This window comes from Bipolaris zeicola (genome assembly GCF_000523435.1).
Source record: "Bipolaris zeicola 26-R-13 unplaced genomic scaffold scaffold_275, whole genome shotgun sequence".
Lineage (NCBI taxonomy): Eukaryota > Fungi > Ascomycota > Dothideomycetes > Pleosporales > Pleosporaceae > Bipolaris > Bipolaris zeicola.
The window spans coordinates 1-20,770 of record NW_006912324.1 but is presented as its reverse complement, the minus strand read 5'-3'; the positions used below and the strand labels follow the sequence as shown (position 1 = coordinate 20,770).

At 49.8% G+C, this 20,770-nt stretch overlaps 9 protein-coding genes across 9 annotated transcripts; 6 read left to right on the top strand and 3 right to left on the bottom strand.

The window, feature by feature from the left end:
• Positions 1 to 112: 112 nt before the first annotated feature.
• Positions 113 to 972, bottom strand: COCCADRAFT_109077 (uncharacterized protein; the record flags this gene model as incomplete). Its single annotated transcript, XM_007719045.1, has 4 exons — positions 113 to 308; positions 358 to 464; positions 520 to 689; positions 777 to 972. 4 exons carry the CDS (start codon positions 970 to 972, stop codon positions 113 to 115), a joined length of 669 nt encoding a protein of 222 aa, XP_007717235.1.
• A 997-nt stretch (positions 973 to 1,969) lies between these two features.
• Positions 1,970 to 3,675, top strand: COCCADRAFT_109084 (uncharacterized protein; the record flags this gene model as incomplete). Its single annotated transcript, XM_007719044.1, has 5 exons — positions 1,970 to 2,051; positions 2,102 to 2,164; positions 2,213 to 2,261; positions 2,309 to 2,390; positions 2,434 to 3,675. 5 exons carry the CDS (start codon positions 1,970 to 1,972, stop codon positions 3,673 to 3,675), a joined length of 1,518 nt encoding a protein of 505 aa, XP_007717234.1.
• Positions 3,676 to 4,042: 367 nt separating this feature from the next.
• COCCADRAFT_109091 (uncharacterized protein) lies at positions 4,043 to 6,124 on the top strand (the record flags this gene model as incomplete). The annotated part of the gene is made up of 1 exon (XM_007719043.1): positions 4,043 to 6,124. One exon carries the CDS (start codon positions 4,043 to 4,045, stop codon positions 6,122 to 6,124), a length of 2,082 nt encoding a protein of 693 aa, XP_007717233.1.
• Positions 6,125 to 6,404: 280 nt separating this feature from the next.
• On the bottom strand, positions 6,405 to 8,489 carry COCCADRAFT_109099 (GMC oxidoreductase; the record flags this gene model as incomplete). The annotated part of the gene is made up of 6 exons (XM_007719042.1): positions 6,405 to 6,652; positions 6,711 to 7,314; positions 7,368 to 7,904; positions 7,958 to 8,174; positions 8,224 to 8,343; positions 8,428 to 8,489. The coding sequence occupies 6 exons, from the start codon at positions 8,487 to 8,489 to the stop codon at positions 6,405 to 6,407; spliced, it is 1,788 nt and encodes a 595-aa protein (XP_007717232.1).
• A 1,455-nt stretch (positions 8,490 to 9,944) lies between these two features.
• Positions 9,945 to 11,069, top strand: COCCADRAFT_9171 (uncharacterized protein; the record flags this gene model as incomplete). Its single annotated transcript, XM_007719041.1, has 1 exon — positions 9,945 to 11,069. One exon carries the CDS (start codon positions 9,945 to 9,947, stop codon positions 11,067 to 11,069), a length of 1,125 nt encoding a protein of 374 aa, XP_007717231.1.
• A 315-nt stretch (positions 11,070 to 11,384) lies between these two features.
• Positions 11,385 to 12,043, bottom strand: COCCADRAFT_9170 (uncharacterized protein; the record flags this gene model as incomplete). The annotated part of the gene is made up of 4 exons (XM_007719040.1): positions 11,385 to 11,417; positions 11,465 to 11,789; positions 11,889 to 11,939; positions 12,027 to 12,043. The coding sequence occupies 4 exons, from the start codon at positions 12,041 to 12,043 to the stop codon at positions 11,385 to 11,387; spliced, it is 426 nt and encodes a 141-aa protein (XP_007717230.1).
• A 1,693-nt stretch (positions 12,044 to 13,736) lies between these two features.
• On the top strand, positions 13,737 to 15,037 carry COCCADRAFT_9169 (glycoside hydrolase family 7 protein; the record flags this gene model as incomplete). Its single annotated transcript, XM_007719039.1, has 2 exons — positions 13,737 to 14,342; positions 14,396 to 15,037. 2 exons carry the CDS (start codon positions 13,737 to 13,739, stop codon positions 15,035 to 15,037), a joined length of 1,248 nt encoding a protein of 415 aa, XP_007717229.1.
• A 3,445-nt stretch (positions 15,038 to 18,482) lies between these two features.
• COCCADRAFT_109086 (uncharacterized protein) lies at positions 18,483 to 18,909 on the top strand (the record flags this gene model as incomplete). The annotated part of the gene is made up of 3 exons (XM_007719038.1): positions 18,483 to 18,513; positions 18,623 to 18,642; positions 18,700 to 18,909. The coding sequence occupies 3 exons, from the start codon at positions 18,483 to 18,485 to the stop codon at positions 18,907 to 18,909; spliced, it is 261 nt and encodes an 86-aa protein (XP_007717228.1).
• A 1,462-nt stretch (positions 18,910 to 20,371) lies between these two features.
• COCCADRAFT_109082 (uncharacterized protein) lies at positions 20,372 to 20,581 on the top strand (the record flags this gene model as incomplete). Its single annotated transcript, XM_007719037.1, has 1 exon — positions 20,372 to 20,581. One exon carries the CDS (start codon positions 20,372 to 20,374, stop codon positions 20,579 to 20,581), a length of 210 nt encoding a protein of 69 aa, XP_007717227.1.
• Between the last annotated feature and the right edge of the window lie 189 nt (positions 20,582 to 20,770).

Genomic DNA, 20,770 nt, shown 5'->3' with positions numbered 1-20,770 from the left:
ATAGCTATCGGGTTGATCGTACACTTTCATCGACGATGCCTATTTCAGAAGCAAAGGTCTATTTCGAGCAATCTCAAGTCCTCACCAGCCCATTACAACCTACTCCACACGCCTACTGGATGCCAGCAGCAACAATGGTAGGTGGCTTGCTCTTGTCCTTGATAGCACCGCTGTCAGATCCGCATGCCTCGATAGCTCGGACAACCTTGTACGACTCGACATCGCCATCAGGGACGCCGCCGAATACGACGTGCTTGCCGTCGAGCCATGAGGTGATGACGGTGGTGATGAAGAACTGGGAACCGTTGCTGTAATCTGTCAGCTCCATCCTGGTATACGAATGTGCCGGTGACATACGTGTTGGGACCGGCGTTGGCCATGGAGAGGAGGAAGGGTCGGTCGTGCTGAAGCTTGAAGTTCTCGTCGGCGAACTTGTCGCCGTAGATGGACTTGCCTCCGGTGCCCTGCATTGTAACATGTCAATCAGCTGCTTCCGAGTACACCCAGTCAGACACGTACGTTGCCGCGGGTGAAGTCGCCACCTTGGAGCATGAAGTTGGGGATCACGCGATGGAATTTGGAGCCCTTGTAGCCGAAGCCCTTCTCGCCAGTGCAGAGGGCGCGGAAGTTTTCGGCAGTCTTGGGAACTACATCGTCGAAAAGGTCAAAGTTGATGCGACCAGACTGTTCTAGAGTGCGATGGTCAGTGAGTGATAAGACACTTGGGCGGTTTGCGCAAAGAGTTGTGCCGCCGGCTGGGGTGCAGGAGTAGCTACCTTCGACCTGGCCGACCTTTGTGACCTTTCCAGTGTTGTCAACCTCGACGACGGGGCCCTTCCAGGTGCAATCGAAGTAAGCTTTGATGGCCATGTTGTATGCCGAAGGAGTGAAGAAGCGTTTATGGACAGAGGCGCGGAATTGAGGAGCTGCACGGAAAGCAGATAGAGCAGAGGCTCGAGGTAGGTGGGGCATGATGCAGACGCGGGGTGTAGCGTCTAACCTGAATGGTAGTCAGTGCCATGTGCCTTGGCGGTGAATCGTGGTGAGATAATAGCAGCGTGTTTGCCTGTGACGCAACATGTGCGTGGCACCTTGAGGCTGAAGTGCAGTGAGGGTGAATAGATAGGGTGCTGTCTTACCGTAGCTATTCTTCTCCAAACGGACGACCAGCGGCTCTTGCGACTGCGCACTCAACGGCTGTGCGCGGGGGCGGTAAATATGCAGTGACAGTGCTCAATGGCACGGCTATGCAATCAGACGTGTGAAAAAGAGACAAATATAGTACAGGTGGTGGCACAGACTGATGCGAAGTCGCTGGCGGAGCAGGCGAATGGCAGATGGGATAGAAAACTTTGGATAGTACTTAGTTACCTCAAGCTTAAGCACAAACCGCCCACTTTGGCGCGTTGCCCGATTCGGCGGATCCATGGATCGCTCTACTTAAGTAATACCACTACCCTTCAGAGCCCATCTGTTTACTGGTGCATCTCGTCCAGACAGCCACCCGCTGCAGACGGGCCGCTTGTTTCTGCCACAGCCATGTGCGAAGCAGAGTCTGCGGTCGTTGCGTCTCTGCATCACTGCATTCATGGATAAACTTACTTGGGTTCGTGCTGGGAAGCGATGTGGAGAGAGAGAGAGAGAGGGAGAGAGAGCCAAGCGCTCGTCACGTGTGTGCATGGAGCAACCTCAGAGGCCATTCGGCCATAAAACGGGACTGGGCCAGACAGGGCAAATGGGCATATAATCAGTTTCAGGGTCTGCACATGGGCTTATGCTGCTTGCGCGAGTCTCCAAAAGCTCGCCTCGCCTCGTTGAACCCTCTGTGACATCCTCGCCCCTACCGGCGTTTGCAAGGGCGCTCTCGGGGGTCCGCTGCCGAGCCCATCAGTACCCAAGCTGCCTCCCCCCATACCAGCACACCCACGTCGACAAACAACCCCCAACAACGCGCCCAATACCCACAGTCATGGATCTGAGCAGCTTGAAAGACCAAGTGAGCAATCTCACGCTCTACGACCTCAAGGCCGGATTCCGCAAAGCCCAAAATGGTATGCCCATCAGAGAGAAGCCAGCTGGCCATCGCTGACATGCTGCTTAGCCGTCATGAACTACACTGAGATGGAGGCCAAGGTGCGCGAGGCTACAAACAACGAACCATGGGGTAAGCAGCCTGTGCGCATCCTGTGAGCGGTTGCTAATGGCCAGCAAGGCGCCTCGTCGACTGCATTACAAGAGATTGCCAATGCGACGTTCAACTAGTACGTCTTGCTCATCAGAGGCCCGAAGAGTGTTGCTGACAGCGCAGCCAACTACTCAATGAGATCATGCCCATGATCTACAAGCGTTTCACGGAAAAGGCTTCGGAAGAGTGGCGACAGATCTACAAGGTACTTCCGACGCTCAATGGCACCACGCAAGCTGACAGTCTAGGCTTTGCAACTTCTCGAATACCTGATCAAACACGGCTCGGAGCGAGTAATTGATGATGCCCGTTCTCATGTGTCACTGCTCAAGATGCTGCGACAGTTCCACTACATCGACCAGAACGGCAAAGATCAGGGCATTAATGTACGGAACCGCGCCAAAGAACTGGCCGAGCTCCTCAGCGATGTCGACCGTATCCGAACCGAGCGCAAGAAGGCCCGCGCGAACCGGAACAAGTTTGGCGGCGTCGAAGGTGGAGCGGGCATGGGCGGCTTCTCTGGAAGTGGAGGCAGCAGATATGGTGGTTTTGGCAGCGAGTCGGCAGACTATGGTGGTTACAGAGGAGAGGTCTATGGAGATGGTGGTGGCTTCGGGGGCAATCAGTCAGGCTTCGCGGACACACAACAGCGACGGGAGCGATTCGACGAGTACGATGAGTACGACGAAGGTGAGAGCGCAAGCCCTGCGCCTGCACGAAGAAAAGAACCCGCAGCAAGCCGAAAAGAGGTCAAGAAGGAGGAGCCAAAGGCGAAGGCGCCAGAGCCAGTGGTCGATCTGCTGGCTTGGGATGATGAGCCTGCGCCAGCCTCAACCTCCGCTGGCAAGAAGCCTGTTACCGCTGCAAATGACGACTTTGGAGACGACGATGATTTCGACGACTTCCAGTCTGCAGCACCCGCGGTACCCGCAGCCAAGCCAGCTGCTGCGGCTTTCAACATGGCCCCTCCAGCGTCTACGTCCACCATCACTTCCTCGACCCAATTCGCCGCACCACAAGCTCAGTCTGCTTCACAGAACAACAACTTGAGCAACTTGTTTGCTACGGTCTCGCCACCACCTGCTGCAAACAAAATGAGCAGTCCACCATCTGTGGTTTCGCCCATCTCCCAGCCGCCCCAGCCATCCGGATACCAAGCAACAGGTCCAAACTACTTCACATCTGTACCTCAGCCCACCCCTCAGTCAGGAGCCTCGACACCTTCTACCATGTCCTCGGGCGGCCGCATTGGAGGTGGAGCTGCTCCCAAGAAAGCTGGAGGCGACGCCTTCGCCTCGTTGCTTGGTGGGGTTGCACCTAAGAAGGCTTCTACGCCCACGCAAAAGGTCACTATGGGTGATTTGGCCAAACAGAAGACGTCCCAAGGGCTATGGGGAGCTCCTGCATCTTCCGCTTCTAGCACGCCTGCTGCCCAAACACCACAGTCGGGCTCTAAGCCTAGCGGTGCCCTAGGTGACTTGTTGGGGTGAGCGATGCCATGGTATGTATGCATCATTCATGCACGACTGGCGTTGGGGGTACAAAATGGGGGCGCACTGCAACAGGGTAGTAAAGTTGATACTGTAGACCATTGAAATGCACAACGATCCGATTTTCCATAGCAATTGGCTTGCAAGCCCATGATGAATGAAGCCTTGAGTGTGTACCGCACAGAGCCTACGTTGCGTGCCATGTTGGTTCCCCGCAAATGCGGCGACTCTATTGGCTGCGGCAATGCCGTACCCCCCTGCGCACCTAGTAGTATTTCGAGCCTACCCTGCTGCAGCCAGGATCCATTCTGAGGCACAACATGGGAAACAACAGCCTCATCTCTTCTCGCTGTCCGAGCATGCTTCAATGCAGATCTCGAGATTTCTTGTTCGCATCGCATTGCTGCTGCTTCCTGTAGCTTTCATCGGCACAACGTGGTTGTACTTGTACCCAATCTTCCATGGCTGCGCGTTCCCTACTCCACCGTCCACACATCCGCAGCCCCTTGCGCCCTTTCGGCTCCTGTCACTCGGTGACCCGCAACTCGAAGGCGACTCGTCGCTGCCTGACCCCAACGCCCTCGTATTTCCATCTATCGAGTTCCTTGTGACTGATCTGCGTGACGCGGAAGATTTTGCGGAGCGGATCGATATTGCAAAAGAAGCCGCAAGGGGGGCTGTAAAAAACGCGCGGACATGGCTAGAGGGAAAGAGAAAGGAAGTTGATCTTTGGGGAAACGATCGCTATCTGGCGCATATTGTTAGGAGCTTGCGGTGGTGGACTCAACCGACACACATCAGTGTGCTGGGAGACTTGCTTGGGAGCCAATGGGTTACTGATGGCGAGTTCAGTAAACGTGCGGGAAGATACTGGAATACCGTCATGAAGGGACTAGAGAAAGTGCCAGATGCCATCTTTGGTGTTGAGCCTGAGTCGCCCAAGGAGGAGACAACGGAGTCAGCTGTAGAGCAGAATGCGGAACAAGCAGAAGAAGGCATAGGCGGAGATTCCGAGACAGCAGAGCCGACTATGCAGCAAACTGTGCAACAAGAAGACAAAGGCGGAGATGAAGAGGCAGAAGCAGTACCCGATAAGGAAGCGAAACCGGAGCGAAAAGCATATTGGGGTGGCACAAAAGAAGTGCTTGGCGCAGACACAGATTGGGAGAAGCGCGTAATCAACATCGCAGGAAACCATGATGTTGGATATGCAGGAGATATCGATCAGTCACGCATTGACCGGTTCGAGCGAGCCTTTGGTAGCGTCAACTGGGACATATGGTTTACACTACCCGATGCACTGCGCTCCAACGAGACGGCCGATGTATCAAGACGACACCCCGACAGACCACCAACCCTCCGCCTTGTCGTCCTGAATTCCATGAACCTGGACACGCCTGCTTGGTCCCCAGATCTACAGACTGAAACGTACGACTTCTTGAACTATATCATCTCCAGTTCACTTCCCGTCAATGACAAAACCCATGCGACCATCCTTCTCACGCACATTCCTCTGGAAAAGGAAGATGGCATATGCGTCGATAGTCCATACTTTGATTTTTTCGAAAGCGGACACGGACTGAAAGAGCAGAATATGCTTTCAGATCATTCTAGCAGAACAGTCTTGGAAAGTCTCTTTGGCATGAGCTGGAGGAGGTATGTCGCTGGTTTAGGAATGGGCAGAAGGGGCGTTATTGTCAATGGACATGATCACGCTGGTTGTGATGTCGTACATTACATCAGGCAACGCGGCGTCGAGGATACGTGTCAACCGGAAGCGATCATGGAGGAAGATGCATACTGGCTGACCAGGCCTGCTAACGAAACCATGATCGCCACACCAACGGAAATTGATGGCTCGGATCTCAATATAGTCGCTGCTAACGACACTATCGAGCAACACGCGCTGCATGATATAGACGCTGCGTCTGAAACTCCCACGGAGTCTTCTGAATCTACAGAAACGTCTACACCAGAGACTCCAACGCCGACATGGCGCGCCCGCCGCTTTCCGCACCGCCGTTACGAAATCACGCCCGATAATGAATGCACTGATATCAACGCCTCCCCTCACATCCGCGAGATCACACTGCGTAGTATGATGGGCGAGTACTCTGGTTACGCGGGTTTCCTGTCTGCCTGGTTTGACGAGCAAAAGGGTGAGAGGGGTGAATGGGTGTTTGAGTTTAGTACGTGCGGGCTTGGTGTACAACACTGGTGGTGGGGGATTCATATTGTGGATTTGGTGCTGGTCATTACTCTGCTTGGTGCTGTTGTTGCCCGAGTGGTGGAGCAGTTGGCAGTTGTGCAGAGTATTGAAGAGAGAAAGAAGTCTGTGGGGCTGAACAAAAGTGACGTGAAATCCAATGACAAGGAGACTACTATGTACAGTAGTAGTACAAACGGTAGAACGGCTTCAGTTAGTGGAGTTACGAAGCGACGGATATAGAGCCGTTGGTTGCATCTGTTGATACTATCGGAATACGCCAGAGCATGCTTCGAACCATTTGTAAAGTGTGACTGAAGTGCTGAGAAGAGACCATTTTTAGAGAGTAGGTGGATTGCAACAGAGTATTGGTGAGTTGAATGATAAGGCTGGTGCTCAGGTCTCAGTGATGCAAAAAGTCATGAGGGAGTGATAGGGTAGAAAGGCGGTCCAGGCAATACAATCATGATTATACTGAGAAGAAGAGTACCTTTGTTGACCCCCAGTTTGTTGAAACAGGTATTCAAAGGCGCGACATCATTGCTCTACTTGCTGTGTGCTCCCCATCTCTTGCGTCCTCTCTAATCAACTCTGCAGCCCCCTCTCCAATCCCATATGCCACCATCTGCGTATGTCCATTATTTACCTTCGGTATTGACGAAACATCTGCAACACGCAGGTTACGAACGCCACGTACGCGGAGCCGAGAATCAAGAACCGCATTCGCATCATCTGATTTACCCATCGCGCAAGTGCCTGAAGCATGGTAACCTAGACATAACTCGATTAGCTCCGGCCACTAAACAAATAAACATGCAAAATGACTTACAGGTCGTAGCATGCTCCCGAACATACCCCTCCCACTCCTCTCTCTTCTTGTACTCGTGATGCCTCGACCCTGGCGGCCAACTCCCCTTAACCACACTCTTCGTCGCACCGCCCTCCATCACAATCTCATTCGCAAACCGACACGCCTCACTCATAACAAGCATATCAAGCGGATGCTCCAGGTACCTGTGATCCACCACCGGATTCTCCTGTGCATCTTTCGATCTGAGCTTCACACTGCCCCTGCTATGCTGGTTAAATAGCAACGCGCACATGGCAAAAGCGTGCTTGTTGTCTACAGGAAAGTCAGTGTATTGCTTAGGGCCCCCGTACATTTCCGTGTTCCAAAACTCGACGTTGGGTTGTGTGGGTAGCAGGCCCATGGGGTCGCGGCCCGGTAGGCGGGGGGCGCTGGTCCAGAGGGGTGAGGAGGCGAGGCGCGAGTCAAGGCGGGCCCAGCTGAAGATGCCAAAGGGGAAGGTGGAGAGGACGCCGGTTTTCTTGTCTTTCCAAAGTTGGTAGGTGGCTTCTATGGCGTTGCCATGGTGGGCGAGGTGGTCGTTTGTTAGGTTTGGGGGGGAGACTTCATAGAAGATGAAGCAGAGCTGAGGGTTTGTGGGTTAGTAGATTTATACTTTACACAGTGATGGGAACATACGACGTGGTCCATGAGGTTCTTGCCGACACCGGGAAGATTGATGAGGCAGTCAATCTTGTGTTCTTCTAATTCGTCTTTTGGTCCGATTCCTGAACGCATAAGGATCGTTGGACTGCAGTATGCACCTGCTGCGATTATGACTTCTTTTCTCGCTCGGTACTCGGTCTTTTGGCCAGTTTTTGAAATAGTGGCAACGCCCGTTGCAGTAAGCTCGTCCCTGTCTTGACTCAGAATAACCTTATCAACAGTCACCTCGGTTTTGATCGTGATGTTGTCTCGTTTTCGATCTTTGGTGATAAAATCGGTGGCCATGGTTCGAATGCCCTGATGCACCGTTCGCGGAACATCACCACATCCATGTGCTGTTTCTCCAGTGGAAAACATGTCGGGACGATATGGAAGTCCTTTTTCTATCAGGCTTTCCCGCACGAGTTCTGAAATGGGTGCTAGGTCGTGTGGCTCGGTGTGAAGGGGACCCGATGTTCCATGGACTGAGATATCAGCTTTGTGCCAATCCTTCCCATGGAATGTTTCCGCCTAGTTCGAGGTCAGTTCATATCAGCCCTCGAGGTTGAATAGCATTCTCGCACCTTCTTCATGTACTGGAACATCTTATCACCAGTCCACTCGTCCAAACCCCAGTCGTCATAATCTTGTTTCGTCCCGCGGATACACAAAGTACCATTGACGCCACTCGAACCGCCAAGAAAACGACCTCTACTAACTTTGACTTGACGATTGTCGATCTTTTCCATGGGTTCCGTAACAATGTTCCAATCCGTCTCGCTGTCGAAGTTGTTGCTCCATCTGCATGCCGACTCAGCAAAACTTACCAGAAAGCAAGGGTTCAACTTACCCTCCTGCCATGTGAACATTTTCTAGATCTGCACTGTCCGGTCCTGCTTCCAATACCAGGACATTTACGTTGGGGTCTTCGGCAAGCCGGCCTGCTATCACGCAGCCAGACGTACCACCACTGACGATTGTAAGCTGATATTTCCATTGCGGACTTTCCCATCTTGCGTGTGTATCTGTATATGAAAATATGAAAGCCCCCTACCCACAGACTATGTAGTCGTAGACTTGTGTGGTGTCAACCGAGTTGATTCGTTGAACAGACATGATGGCGGTAATGCCACCTCCAACGCAAGAGAAGATGGAAGATCGTTCACAGGCCAACCTTAGCTTTGTATCTATTTAATGACTGAGTTTTATACTCTGTTCGGTTTACAGCCCCATATGCCGCGGAAAGATGCCGCAGACCATTTGCACGTGATTATGCACGCCACAAGGACGATCTGCCGGCTATCCGTCCATGAACGGAAATTATAATAAGACTCAGCCAATGCCATCTACGGCGACTCAACTTTGTTGGAACGTTGACCGTGCATGTAAGTATGGACGTCAATACCTCTATGTCCACTACAGAGTGTCGGCGGGATCTGGCCATAAGCACGGCAGGACTATTATAGTAAATTTCCCGTCTTGTTCACACATTTCGAGGGCTGGAACGATCTGCTGTCAGATGGAATATGTTATGGCGAATGGCAGGTTTGCTTGCGATGTGTCCACGGTCTAGTCTTACTTCCTGGTGTGGGGTATGATGCGGGGTAGCGCAATTGAGCCCAGAGTACCAAGCTGTGAGTGCGGAATTCGTCCCCAAAGGATCCTGTGTTTGGGGATCTGGAAAACTTCTTGCACAAGATGTGTGATGTTATTTGAGTGTTGCCTTGCGACTCGTTATTGTAGTCTCCTCAATTGTTTGCACATGATCCATTGTTGTTTCGGAAACCATACTCCCAAATACCCTACCGTTACGTTGGAATTCTCGAAAGCTGCCTCTCTGAAGATAGAATCAGCAACCAGAAGCAGCAAACCCAATTTCTAGCTTTGTATTCATCATCTCGTAAAGCGAGATACTCCCTCCTACAAGGCGAGCATAGCACAGACCCCTGTCCATACTACCCCATTACCACCCTCTCACGCCATCGCACCGCTACCCCTTGCCCTCCGTCCCATACCTCTCTCCCAGCGACAAGGCACGAAGTGAAACTCCAGCCTAATCAGGACCTTTCCAAGCGTCAGCTAAGCCCAGACAAGCCTATTCTCCAGGCCTCAGCCCACGTTACAAGCACGAGCAACCGAGCGCATTTTCGAAACATAATGACCGGCAGCAACCCCGAAATTTCAAACCACACGTGCTGCAGCCTCGGCGCATCAAACACCAGCATCCACTTATTTGACCATTAATGCACCAATGCAAACATCGGGGCCTATACTGTTAGGCTCTTTCCGGGCAAGATGGAGCTACGCGGCGAGGCTTGGCTAATGTGGATATGTGTTTAGAATGCGAAGCAGTCTAGAGCTCGACAATGAGGCAGGTGGATAGTCGTATACATAGATGTACTAGATTCCCCCACACTCTTTTCCTTTTCTCTTTTTCTTCTCTATACTGCCGTGCGGTACTGCTTTCTTATCTTTACATTTTGCTTCGTTTTGGCCGGTCCACCGTTTCATAATTAATTTTTTTGTTTCTTCATTCGACCTGCGGTTCGCATCAACACCACGCAGCCCAAAATGTACAAGCTCATCACCCTATCTCTACTCAGCCTCACATCTGCTTTGCCTCAGCGAAACCGAGGCGGCAATCGTGGCAACGGCCAGCAAGCGACGGCCTTTCAACGAGCTGCTCAGATCCCCCAGGGCATCTCCCAAGCTACCGATGGGTCCATGATCTTGGATGATACTGTAATGGTCAACAATCTTCCTATACGATTCAAGATCTCTGCGCCAGCAGATCAATTCCTTCCGGCCTCAGGCGTACCTGGCGCAGCAGCCACATCTTCAAACGGAACTTTGGGAGCAAACGTCCTGCTCCATGGCGATGGAGGACAAAGCTTCTTCGACATGCCAAACCAGGCGGTACAAGCCAACACTATGGGAGTCGCCCTTCTCGCGCCTGACGACAACCTTTTCTGGGGCGGAGGCGCTGGTCTGCAGCGAACAGATGGTGTAGCACACGCGCAGGCAGTCAACGACTTTATCCAAACCGAGCTACCCCAACGCGTCGCAGTCAACATGTCGAACATTGTATTCACAGGTGTCAGCGGTGGTAGTCTTATGATGAGCGGCTTTTTCATCCCAGCACAAATGCAAAACTACCCAAACAGTGCCGTTGAACTCAACTGCGGAGGCATGCCCCCGCAAGTCGATTTTCAAAATGCGGCCACCGTCATGAGCCAGACTAGAATTCATTACCAGTCTACACAGAGCGAGCTGCAGCTGCTCCAAGGCAGTATCCCACAGGCTGTAGCGGCGTATGAGCAGCTTGCATCCGACGCAGGTTTGTCGGCGGCTCAGATCAACCAGCTGCAAACTGTAGACAACACACCTGCTGGCGGACACTGTGAATTTGATGGACTGGACTTTGTTTCTGGTGTGCAAACAATGTCTTCGAGCTACGCGAGTGTAATGCAGGGTGGTAATGGGGCGGTCAAGGGAATTGGTGCACCTAGCACCGGCGTAGTAACAACGGGTGTGGTTGGAAACGAGAACTTGCAGTTTGTCGGTGGAAGGAAGCGCTCAGAAGAGGCCAAGAGTATGCTACAGATGAGGTGGGCGCAAGAGGTTGTTGAGGAGACTGCGTTCGAGATGTTGGCATGCGATCGGAGTTCGTGCTCGGGCGACAAGCCCCGATTCTAAGAGTCCTAAGATTCAGTACATATATTTCCGCGTCTGGCTGTGCGTCAGCATACAATATCTATTTCGTCAAATATCTCTAGCCCATATCCACATTGTCATTTTCAGGTCGCGAGTCAAGTCGAATCATGCAGCCATCACTGGGGGTCGGGGATCAGGTTGTGGTTTGGTCGTAATGTTCATTTGACTGGTATTGTGAAGGTCGTCCCATTGCTAATCATAGCCGCAATGTCGTCGCCCAATTCCTTCACCCCGTAAATGCATTTTCGCCGTGCCCATAAACCCATGAATGTTATCGAAAGCAGGAAAAGAGACACCTCACATGACGACACCAGAGTTGGAGGCGATACGCTGGGCATTATTAGCAAAGCACCTTGGTAGCCGTGGTTTGTACGTACCGGCCACAGCTCAGCGGCCTCCTTAGCGACGGGTCCGGTAATGGCAGAGCCCTTCATTTCACCCTTAGGGTTGACAATGACGCCGGCGTTGTCCTCAAAGTACAGGTAGATTCCGTCCGCCCGCCTCCAGGGCTTGCTCTGGCGGACAATGACGGCGGGCATGACCTTCTTCCTCAGCTCGGGCTTTCCCTTCTTGACGGTCGCCATGACCATGTCACCGGCACCACCAGCGGGCAGGCGGTTGAGGCGTGCACCGATACCCTTGACGGAGATGATGTACAGGTTACGGGCGCCGGAGTTGTCGCAGCAGTTCATGACGGCACCGCTACATGTCCATTAGTCTTCATTCCTTGCATTGTATTCTCTGGGCGCATCGCAGGCGGGATCAAGTTCGGCGGAGCGGTCGCGGCGGGATTTAACGTACACTGGCAGACCAAGAGTCATCTTGAGCTTGTTACCGGAGGTAGAACCTCGACTGTGTGCGCGTTAGCCGCTACTTCACCACATGACAGCGTCTCGAGACGGTTCTTTTGTCGCCTCTTCAGCCGGGGGAATAACATACCCGCGCTTTCCAGACATTTTGGGTGATTATCGGGGGGATATTCGATTTGGCGGGTTTCGGGTGCTTCGTCGCTGAAGTTGTCGGGAGCTGCGTGAAGTTCGCCAGGTGGGTTGCGCTCGCTAACGAAATTCTGTGTGCGTGGTCTGTGCGTTTGTTAGTGCACCCGCCGAGCCTAGTGCAGATGTATGCTCATGTGATTTGCAGCCGAATACTTTCAACTAAAGTGACTTGGGCTGATGGTTAGGTGGCTTTTCTACTTGGTTGATATCAAAATCAAGTAGGATCGACTGACTGGAAGATGCGAAGTGTTTTCATGCTATTATCAATATCATTTGATATCGCGCAGGTTCCTATCGACTTATTGTGTTTTTCAACCATACATGTATCATTGCTTTTATTATAGACTGCCAGATTATACATTATATCCCTGAGAAAGTCTTGTTCCTACATCGGTACACTGCGAGCAGCATTGTTCTTTGCGCATCAGGCTCAAGGCTTTGTCTACACCATACTGGTTGGTTTCTTCGAAGCATGCTCATGTGTCTCGTACTTCAATACTACAAGACTCACGTTGACCTATAAAAGGTCTGAAAGACTTTAGTACTTTCGAATTCTCAGGCTTGAGGGATGACCCGCGGCAAGCATGACCAAAAACGGTAAAGTGTGTTTTTCATTTCGCTTTGACACTAAGTATGTCCAAGGACAAAGGCTGGAACTCAATGCTCGTATTGACTTTGAATACGACGCTAATAATCAATGCAAATCTCCTCTCGCTTGATCACCTGATGTCAAGAGAACTACTTGATTTCGTGAATGAGATGTACATTTCTTGCAAAGTAGATATGTAGATTTTAGAGTATACAGCTTTATTACTCTACGAACTATTGTAATATCCAAAATTTAACGCATTCACCTGTCATGGTACATCACGCGTGCTTGCTAATTAATGATGCTGGGCATAATGATGGTGATCTCTTACTGACAACGGCATACCTCAAAAGTTTGCGGCATAGCGCATCTCCGTTGTATCCTATGCACTGATTTCCACTATTAGGCTGGTAAGCAGTCTCATGCCGTGACACGCTACATATGCAGTGCTACAAACAGCTAGTATATTCAAAGTAACACGAGAAATTTCTGGTATCTAGTACAAGGAGTTGGGGCAAGCTGGACGCAGCTTTGCAAATTCCTGCACACAGGTGGTTGTTTATCAATCAGGTGAGACCACTCTGAGCGTACTGTGGAAGTAATTCGTGACTAATTGAAGATGCTATTGTTGAAGTTCCCGTTCTTTCTATCCCAAACAATAAGCCCTGGTGCCCAAGCTCTTGGCATTAAACTCTATTTATCCCAGCAACACGCATGTCACTGGATAGGATGAATTGCTTGCCACAGATGTTAATATTCAGGACCATTTCAAGCTCTTGGAATATTACAGTGACCTGCAAAAGCGCATGCTATACGAATCAGGCTAGGAGATACCCTTTTTTAGTAGAATACACCGACTTCTTGCGTGAATAGAACTCATGACAATGCGCCGATGACATCCGAGCTTATATTAACACACACGCTTAAACACGAACCCTGGACGCTTCTCCCGTCCCGGTAGCTCTGCTGAAAAGTATAAAATGACTAGTGAATCATCTAAAACAGTTTACCAATCGCCGTCTCTCTCGATTAGAGCGTCATTTCTTTTCGAAACACATCAACATGGCACTATCGTTTTTCGCAGCGACCATTTTGGGCCTAGCCACCGCCCAAACGATGGGGACGACACCCGAAGTGCATCCAAAGTTATCAACCTGGAAATGCACAAAAGCTGGCGGATGCAAAATGCTGGACACTTCGATTGTTATCGATTCTCTGAGACACAAAGTCCACCCGAAATCTGATCCGAGTGCGACTGCGAGCTGCGGCGATCGAAATAACCCGCTCAACCTAACAGTGTGTCCGGACAAAGCGACATGCGCCCAAAATTGCGTCATAGAAGGCATTCAAGACTATTCGACACAAGCAGTATTTACTGATGGTGGAAAGCTCCGTCTGGATATGTTCAACCCAAGCGGCGAGTATATGAGCCCCAGAGTGTACCTACTAGGCGAAGACAAAGAAAATTACGAGATGTTGCAGTTGAATGGCCAGGAGTTTTCATTCGACGTTGACATGTCAAAGCTCCCATGTGGTATGAACAGCGCCTTGTACCTGAATGAGATGAAGGCCGATGGTGGACGCTCGAAATTGAACCCCACTGGTGCCAATATGGGGTGGGGATACTGTGACGCGCAGTGTTCTGTCAAGCCATTCCTAGACGGTGAAGTACGTATTATTAACTAACATGGTGCTGTCGAGCAATGGCTAACTATCTGTAGGCTAATATCGATAAGGAAGGGGCATGCTGTAACGAAATGGACATCTGGGAGGCTAACAGTCGAGCAAACCAGATTGCGCCCCATGTGTGCGCCAAAGAAGGTGTGATCAGGTGCACTGGCGACGATTGCGGCGTAGCTGGTGTTTGTGGCAAGACTGGCTGTGGAGACAATGCTTACAACTTCCGAAACTCTAAGGATTTCTATGGCCCTGGTCTCAAAGTTGATACAACTAGGCCGTTTACTGTTGTCACTCAGTTCCCAGAGAAGTATGGTGTTCTCCAGGCTATCATTCGAAAATATGTCCAGGACGGTGTCGTTATCGAGAACGCAATGTCAAATGTTACTATGGATCAAGTCTGGTGCTCGGCTCAGGCTCGTGCCAGGGAATACAACAAATTTGGTGGCCACAAGACTATGGGCGACGCTCTTGCTCGTGGCATGGTCCTTACATTCAGTTTATGGTGGGACAAGAACGGGGGGATGCAATGGCTTGATGGCGGGCTAAATGGACCTTGCAGCCCTGCTGAGGATTTTCCTGATGCTATCCAGCAGAAGGTGAAAAACCCCACTGTCACGTTTAGCCAAATTAAATGGGGTGAAATAGGCTCTACATTTGAAGCGAACCAGACTTTACAGTCATAGGCGACGTTGATGAAGTAGCATAGACATAAGGAATTAAATTGCCAATTCACCGAAGAGCAATGTTGCAGTGTAGAAGTGAAGGAACGTGTTTCACCATAAACTGACAGTCCAAAATCCAACGGGACTTTTCACAAAGCGATGACAACAAGGTCGTATGAAGACTTCTTATATACATGTCTAGATTGGGTTGTGCTTGCTGCATGTTGTCGTTGACAAAAAGCTCTGATACCATCTCCATACCGTCCCAAGATTGTACACAATTCTGGGAATATTGTTACAATGGCGCCATCACAGAAGGTTATGATGATTAGAGTCAATTTTTGTCGGTTACCAATGGAAGCCTATTGAAAAAGTTGATATCGCTTAACGTATCTCGTAAACTCATCAGCGAGGCTTCCAGTCCGTGATCCTCAGGTATGACGTAAAAGAGACGCTCTAGTCGCCGCTTCACCTGCAAGCAAGAATTGAGCAGTGCTGCTTTCTTTCAATGATTGTTTTGAGCTTAATGCTGACCGTAGCAGAGTTTTCCGTAGCAGCAGATTATGAATATACCTGGAAAGTTGCACCATGTTGCAGACAGTTGTATTAGACAATGTTTATACGATACAGTACTTACTCGTCACCTTCTCACTAAGAAAAGGCAAATAGGACGTGGCGAAGTATACTTCTGGGGCTTTGGAATTTCCATAATTCTGAGTCCCATATACTAAATAAGGTGCTGTGCCAGCTTGCTTCTCCAAGCTTATATTCATCAGCCAGCACCTTGCCAGAAGACTTATAAGAGTAAGAACGAGTGGCGGAAATCATATAGTAGATTGAACTCAGGACTCTTTTATTAGGCTTATCAGAAGGTCAGACATACGTATAATTGGACCTAGTAGCCCTTTGGGGGGAAATGTATTCTTTAATTGTGACTGCACATACATATGATGTTTATCACGGCATTGTTCGCTCTCTCTAGCGCCAGCGCTTCTCTAGTCCTCACTACTCTAGCTATCAATTACAAACATCATCTCAAAAAAAGTACCTTAAATGTGCAACGCCATCTCATATAGAAATTAAGATTCGTGTAAAGAAAGGAGGTCACACAATGTAGGGAACGCATACAAATCTAACAATTGCTTTGCTAAATAGTAGGTATCTTGGGCAGAAGTGCGTCTTATTTTCGAAGGCTATGCTATGTATATCTCGGCTTATCCCAAAGACTATAAACGGAGCTTCGTGAGACGGCAGTCATAAGCGTGTTCAGCGTGCCTGCAATATTAATCGATGTCTATGTTTCATAGTCACTCGCGACTATTATCGAGGCGTGGAACCTATTTCTATCGATATGTACTTTGCTGTAATTACTATCAATCCATTAACGTATTAAAGCTGATAGATGTAGGCTACATGATGTTAATCGCCGGGCGCTCAAGTAAGCCTTGTTATGGGGCTGGAAAGAGTTGACACACGCTAATTACTTTCTGCAATAGCTAATTCTAGATGAGGATATGTGTCCCTACTGTAGTGACGCTACCAAGAGATGTACAAGCACAGGACATAGTATAATAGCGGGGGAATCATATTGATCAGTTTCAATGGATTTCAATTGTGAGATACCTCCCTATTGTACACTACAACTTGGCTTTCTGGGTTACAGCTTCACTATTCCCTGTATCATCAAGTAGTAGAACAACACTCCCCACCTATGCTCAATCTTGTTCATTATTCAAGGTCTAACATACTATGGAAATAGTGTGGGCTATAGTTGTTGGATACTGCAAGAGCTCCATGGGAACATCTCCAATGAATTCTACACCCACCTGGGTTCGGGGGCTCTGACAATATCGCGCATTTGTTGAGGAGTGTGGAGGATGTTCGAGCCGCCGTAGGCGCATAAAACTATCACTAATATGTGGAAGATTTAATTGCAGCACTTTAGAGGCATGGTCCACCAGAATGCACAAGGCGTCACGAGATTTCATCATTGAACAGTATTCTCAATGCACAATTTTCGTTACATGAATCTAACGTTCGTGCTGGAAAAACCAACCGGTGCAACCAAAGTGTCGGAACAAGCTGAGAGTGACCGGTCGCCCACGCCGTTAGTTTGCCAGCCTTGAGTTGGCGCCCGGTACAGTTGACTATTTTGGAAGGATTGGTCCACCAACCATAACCGAAAAGAGGTAGAACAACGACCTGGCTACATGGTGTGCCAGCATGGACGTTCCGCGCATGGTTACCAGCCGCGCAGGGTTCTTCTTTAGATTATAACAAACCATGTGTGCCAGTCCTTAGCGCTCTCTAGTCATCAGGAAACAAAGTAAAAGTGCAATTTTCACGGAAGCGCTACATTGATAGTTGGTCCACAAATGATCTACATGGTCTGGACGAGTCGAATCGTCGCGCGATTGATTGCAACGAAATCTTCTGTGCTCGATGGTTTGCGCATCAATATCATTCTTCAAAGCTATTTGCTTTCCATCAATTAAATAACCATTCAAAGAATAGCATCGGTGGTTTAGTGGTAAAATTAGCCGTTGCCATCTCTCTTCGAGATCAGTTTCGGCTAGCCCCGGGTTCGATTCCCGGCCGATGCATTGATCTTTTTTTGCTTTTCTCATGGCATTGGAGAAGGTGTTGTTGACCAGCCTCGAGATGTGGTGCTGCTAGGAGAGCATCTCTGTCACGTGACCTACTCACTGTGACGACCTTTTTGCTCACACTATCAGACTGTGTGGCTGTTGAACTGGAGGTGTTTCTGTAAGGCTTATGTTTCAGTCACAAGATACCTTTGACATGCGTGGCGTATTTTGAATTGTATTTTTCGTAAGCATGTGTGCTACTTCCACGACTGTCAACCTCATTACTCTTTGTATCATTCCAGCAATTGATTCTGCAAATTCATAGAGCCCTTTCCAAGTTCTGTGTTTTTGCATTCTACCCGTAAATAGAACATAAACTTAAGGTACTCAATACCTTGAACCGTAGATAGTCGTCAAGTGTAAACGTCTGACACAACCCTGCTTTGTAGCATAGTAAAAAGCCTCCAACTAGACGGTTTTCAGTAGATTAGAGCATTCTGTACAGTATCTAGTAGGTATCCTCTCTCTTTTCGTTGTTTTCCTAGTCGTATTCCATTGTGCGCAAGAGTTGCGTAGCGAGCTTGATGCTTTGGCTCAATATGAAATGAAGCCGCATTTTCCCCTCAAAACCGAGTCCCAGGCCTTGATATGATGAGTCACAATGATTAACACTCACAATGTCTCAATATACTCACCGCATACTGAATTAGAGGAGTGAATGGTGGTATGTGGAAGATATCGCTATTCCAAATCCGGTTAGCGCGGCTTTGCGATAATCGAATGTCGAAATTCAGTTCATCCACCATTGACCGCCGACGACATCGACACAACCAAGCCCCACACCCAACACCCCGCCCTCTACCTACATATCAGTCAAAATGGAGAACGAACGCGGCGAGCTCGTTGACCGTAAGAGCCATCTTTCCCTCGCGCGGCGGCTGGCGGTGTTTTGCCCACAGCGCGGCCCCGCCAGCGCGCACACTGCACTCACGAACCACCATCGCTAACTTGTTGACAGTCTACGTCCCCCGCAAATGCGTGAGTGCCCGTCGGACAAGTAAATGAGTCGTGAGCGGCGATACTGACCCCTTCAAGTCGGCTACCGGACGCATCATCAGGGCCAAGGACCACGCCTCTGTCCAACTGAGCATCGGCAAGGTTGACGAGAACGGCCGCTACACCGGTGACAACCAGGTCTACGCCATCTCCGGCTTCGTTCGCGCCATGGGCGAGTCCGACGACAGCCTTAACAGGCTCACACAAAAGGATGGATTCCTCAAGTCCGTCTGGAGCGCGTCCCGTTAAGTGGTTGGGGATTACGGGTGGAGGTATGACATGTGACAGTACCTTGGGGTACCTGTATATGGAGACGACATCAGCTGACGGGAGCCAGGAATTCGGCATGTTAGATCTCTTTCGAAGACGGAGGTGTGCAATCTACGGCCAAGGCTTCATTTCCTTTTTCCGACGGACCAACGATGGCACGAGGAACGGGAACCGGTTGAGATATGAGGTCCATCGAATTCATAAAACTCTGTTTACGATCAATGCAGCTATGAATCTCGTCCTTCTCGATTGTGATATTGTCTTCTTGTTCGTCGTGTCATGCGATGAAGATAGTACTGACCTGAAATGATCGTACTGTCTAGTGACGAGGCTAGGTATTGACAAATTCCCGATGACACGATGTGAGCCTCATCCAACCGCATCTTTCATAGATAGGCTACATCAACTGCTCGTTACTAACTCACATTCTTGTTCTCGCACTGGGTCAATATCGACAGCGACATCCACACACACTCACATCTGACTTCAATGCGCAGCCTTGTTGACAAATCTATGACTAGCCATGTCACATTGCTTGCCCAACTCCGTCACTCACATCTTACTCATTACATAACTACGTCATAGAGATACCGATTTGCAATTCCCCAGTAGAACGCACACGATGCACCGTTACGTGGCTCTGCGACATACACTTCCCTAACCATCAGATGTCATCTGCACCTCTCCAAACCACCCGAAGACTCGCACACACGTAGATATCTGGGTGATGTTGCACCACAAAAGAATCACACGAAGTGATAAGCAGAGATCAGCAATGCAGCATTCCACCTGCTCATTCGTGTTGGCCAGTTCGTATCTCCATTTCTCTCTCTCTTCCTTCCTCTCTTTGAAAAATAACCACACAAAAATAACAAGAAGCAGCCTAACTACCCCACCACACCTCGCTTAAACGGCAGCTCTGTGCCTCTCCCTGCCCCCCGCCGTCATGTCCCCGCTCCTCAGGCCAAGCGTAAGCGCATGTATACACTTGCCACTTATGCAACTGCATGCCTCATGCCGCGCAGCCGAGCGGGCGAGAACTGTCGTGTAACGTTTGACGAGGCCAAGATTACCATGTCGAGAAAGACGAGAGGGGGGATGTGGTCTAGACTTTTGTTTACATTCTGCAGCTAGAGAATGAGCGGGGGGAGGGGTGCGAGAAACACGACGAGATGAAAGTCCTGAGAAGCCAATGGCTCTGTGCGGAATAGTAGGCCAAAACAGTACATGTTTGTTCTATTACCAATCTCTATTTTTTTTTCGGGAAGCTTGTCACATAGTTTTGTAGCGAATATCTACATATTGAACTTGGCAATTCCCAGAATTTACAGTATGAATAAGACATAAGAGCAAAACAGGAGAGCGGGTGCGAGAGAGAGAGAGATCTGGGTACAACCAGTCCGATCTTGTCCTCCTCCGCTTAGTGTCCGCCGCCGCATCCATGTTATTGGATTTCCAGAATACATGGGTAAAAATCAAGGTACGACGATACGAGGAAAACTCACAGACCAGAGCCCAAAGAAAAAAACTCAATTCAAGACCATACATACATATACGGACCGATGGGAAAAAAAACTGTATTCTTTCGCTAAACCCCTCCCCCCCAAAAAAAGCGCCCGCCCGCCGCCCGAAGGGAAAGCAAAAAGATTAAGTTGGAAATGCATGTAACAATGTACATAGACTTGGTGGAAATTTTTCTTTCTTTCTCGGGATTACTGATATCGCAGGGAACACTGGCGTAACGTAAGCCGAAGAGGCGTTGAGAGGCTTTTTGTTGTGTGGGCGCTTGAATAACGAGGGGAGAGGGGGGGGAAGGTGTCACCCGTTTCCCCCCCCCCCC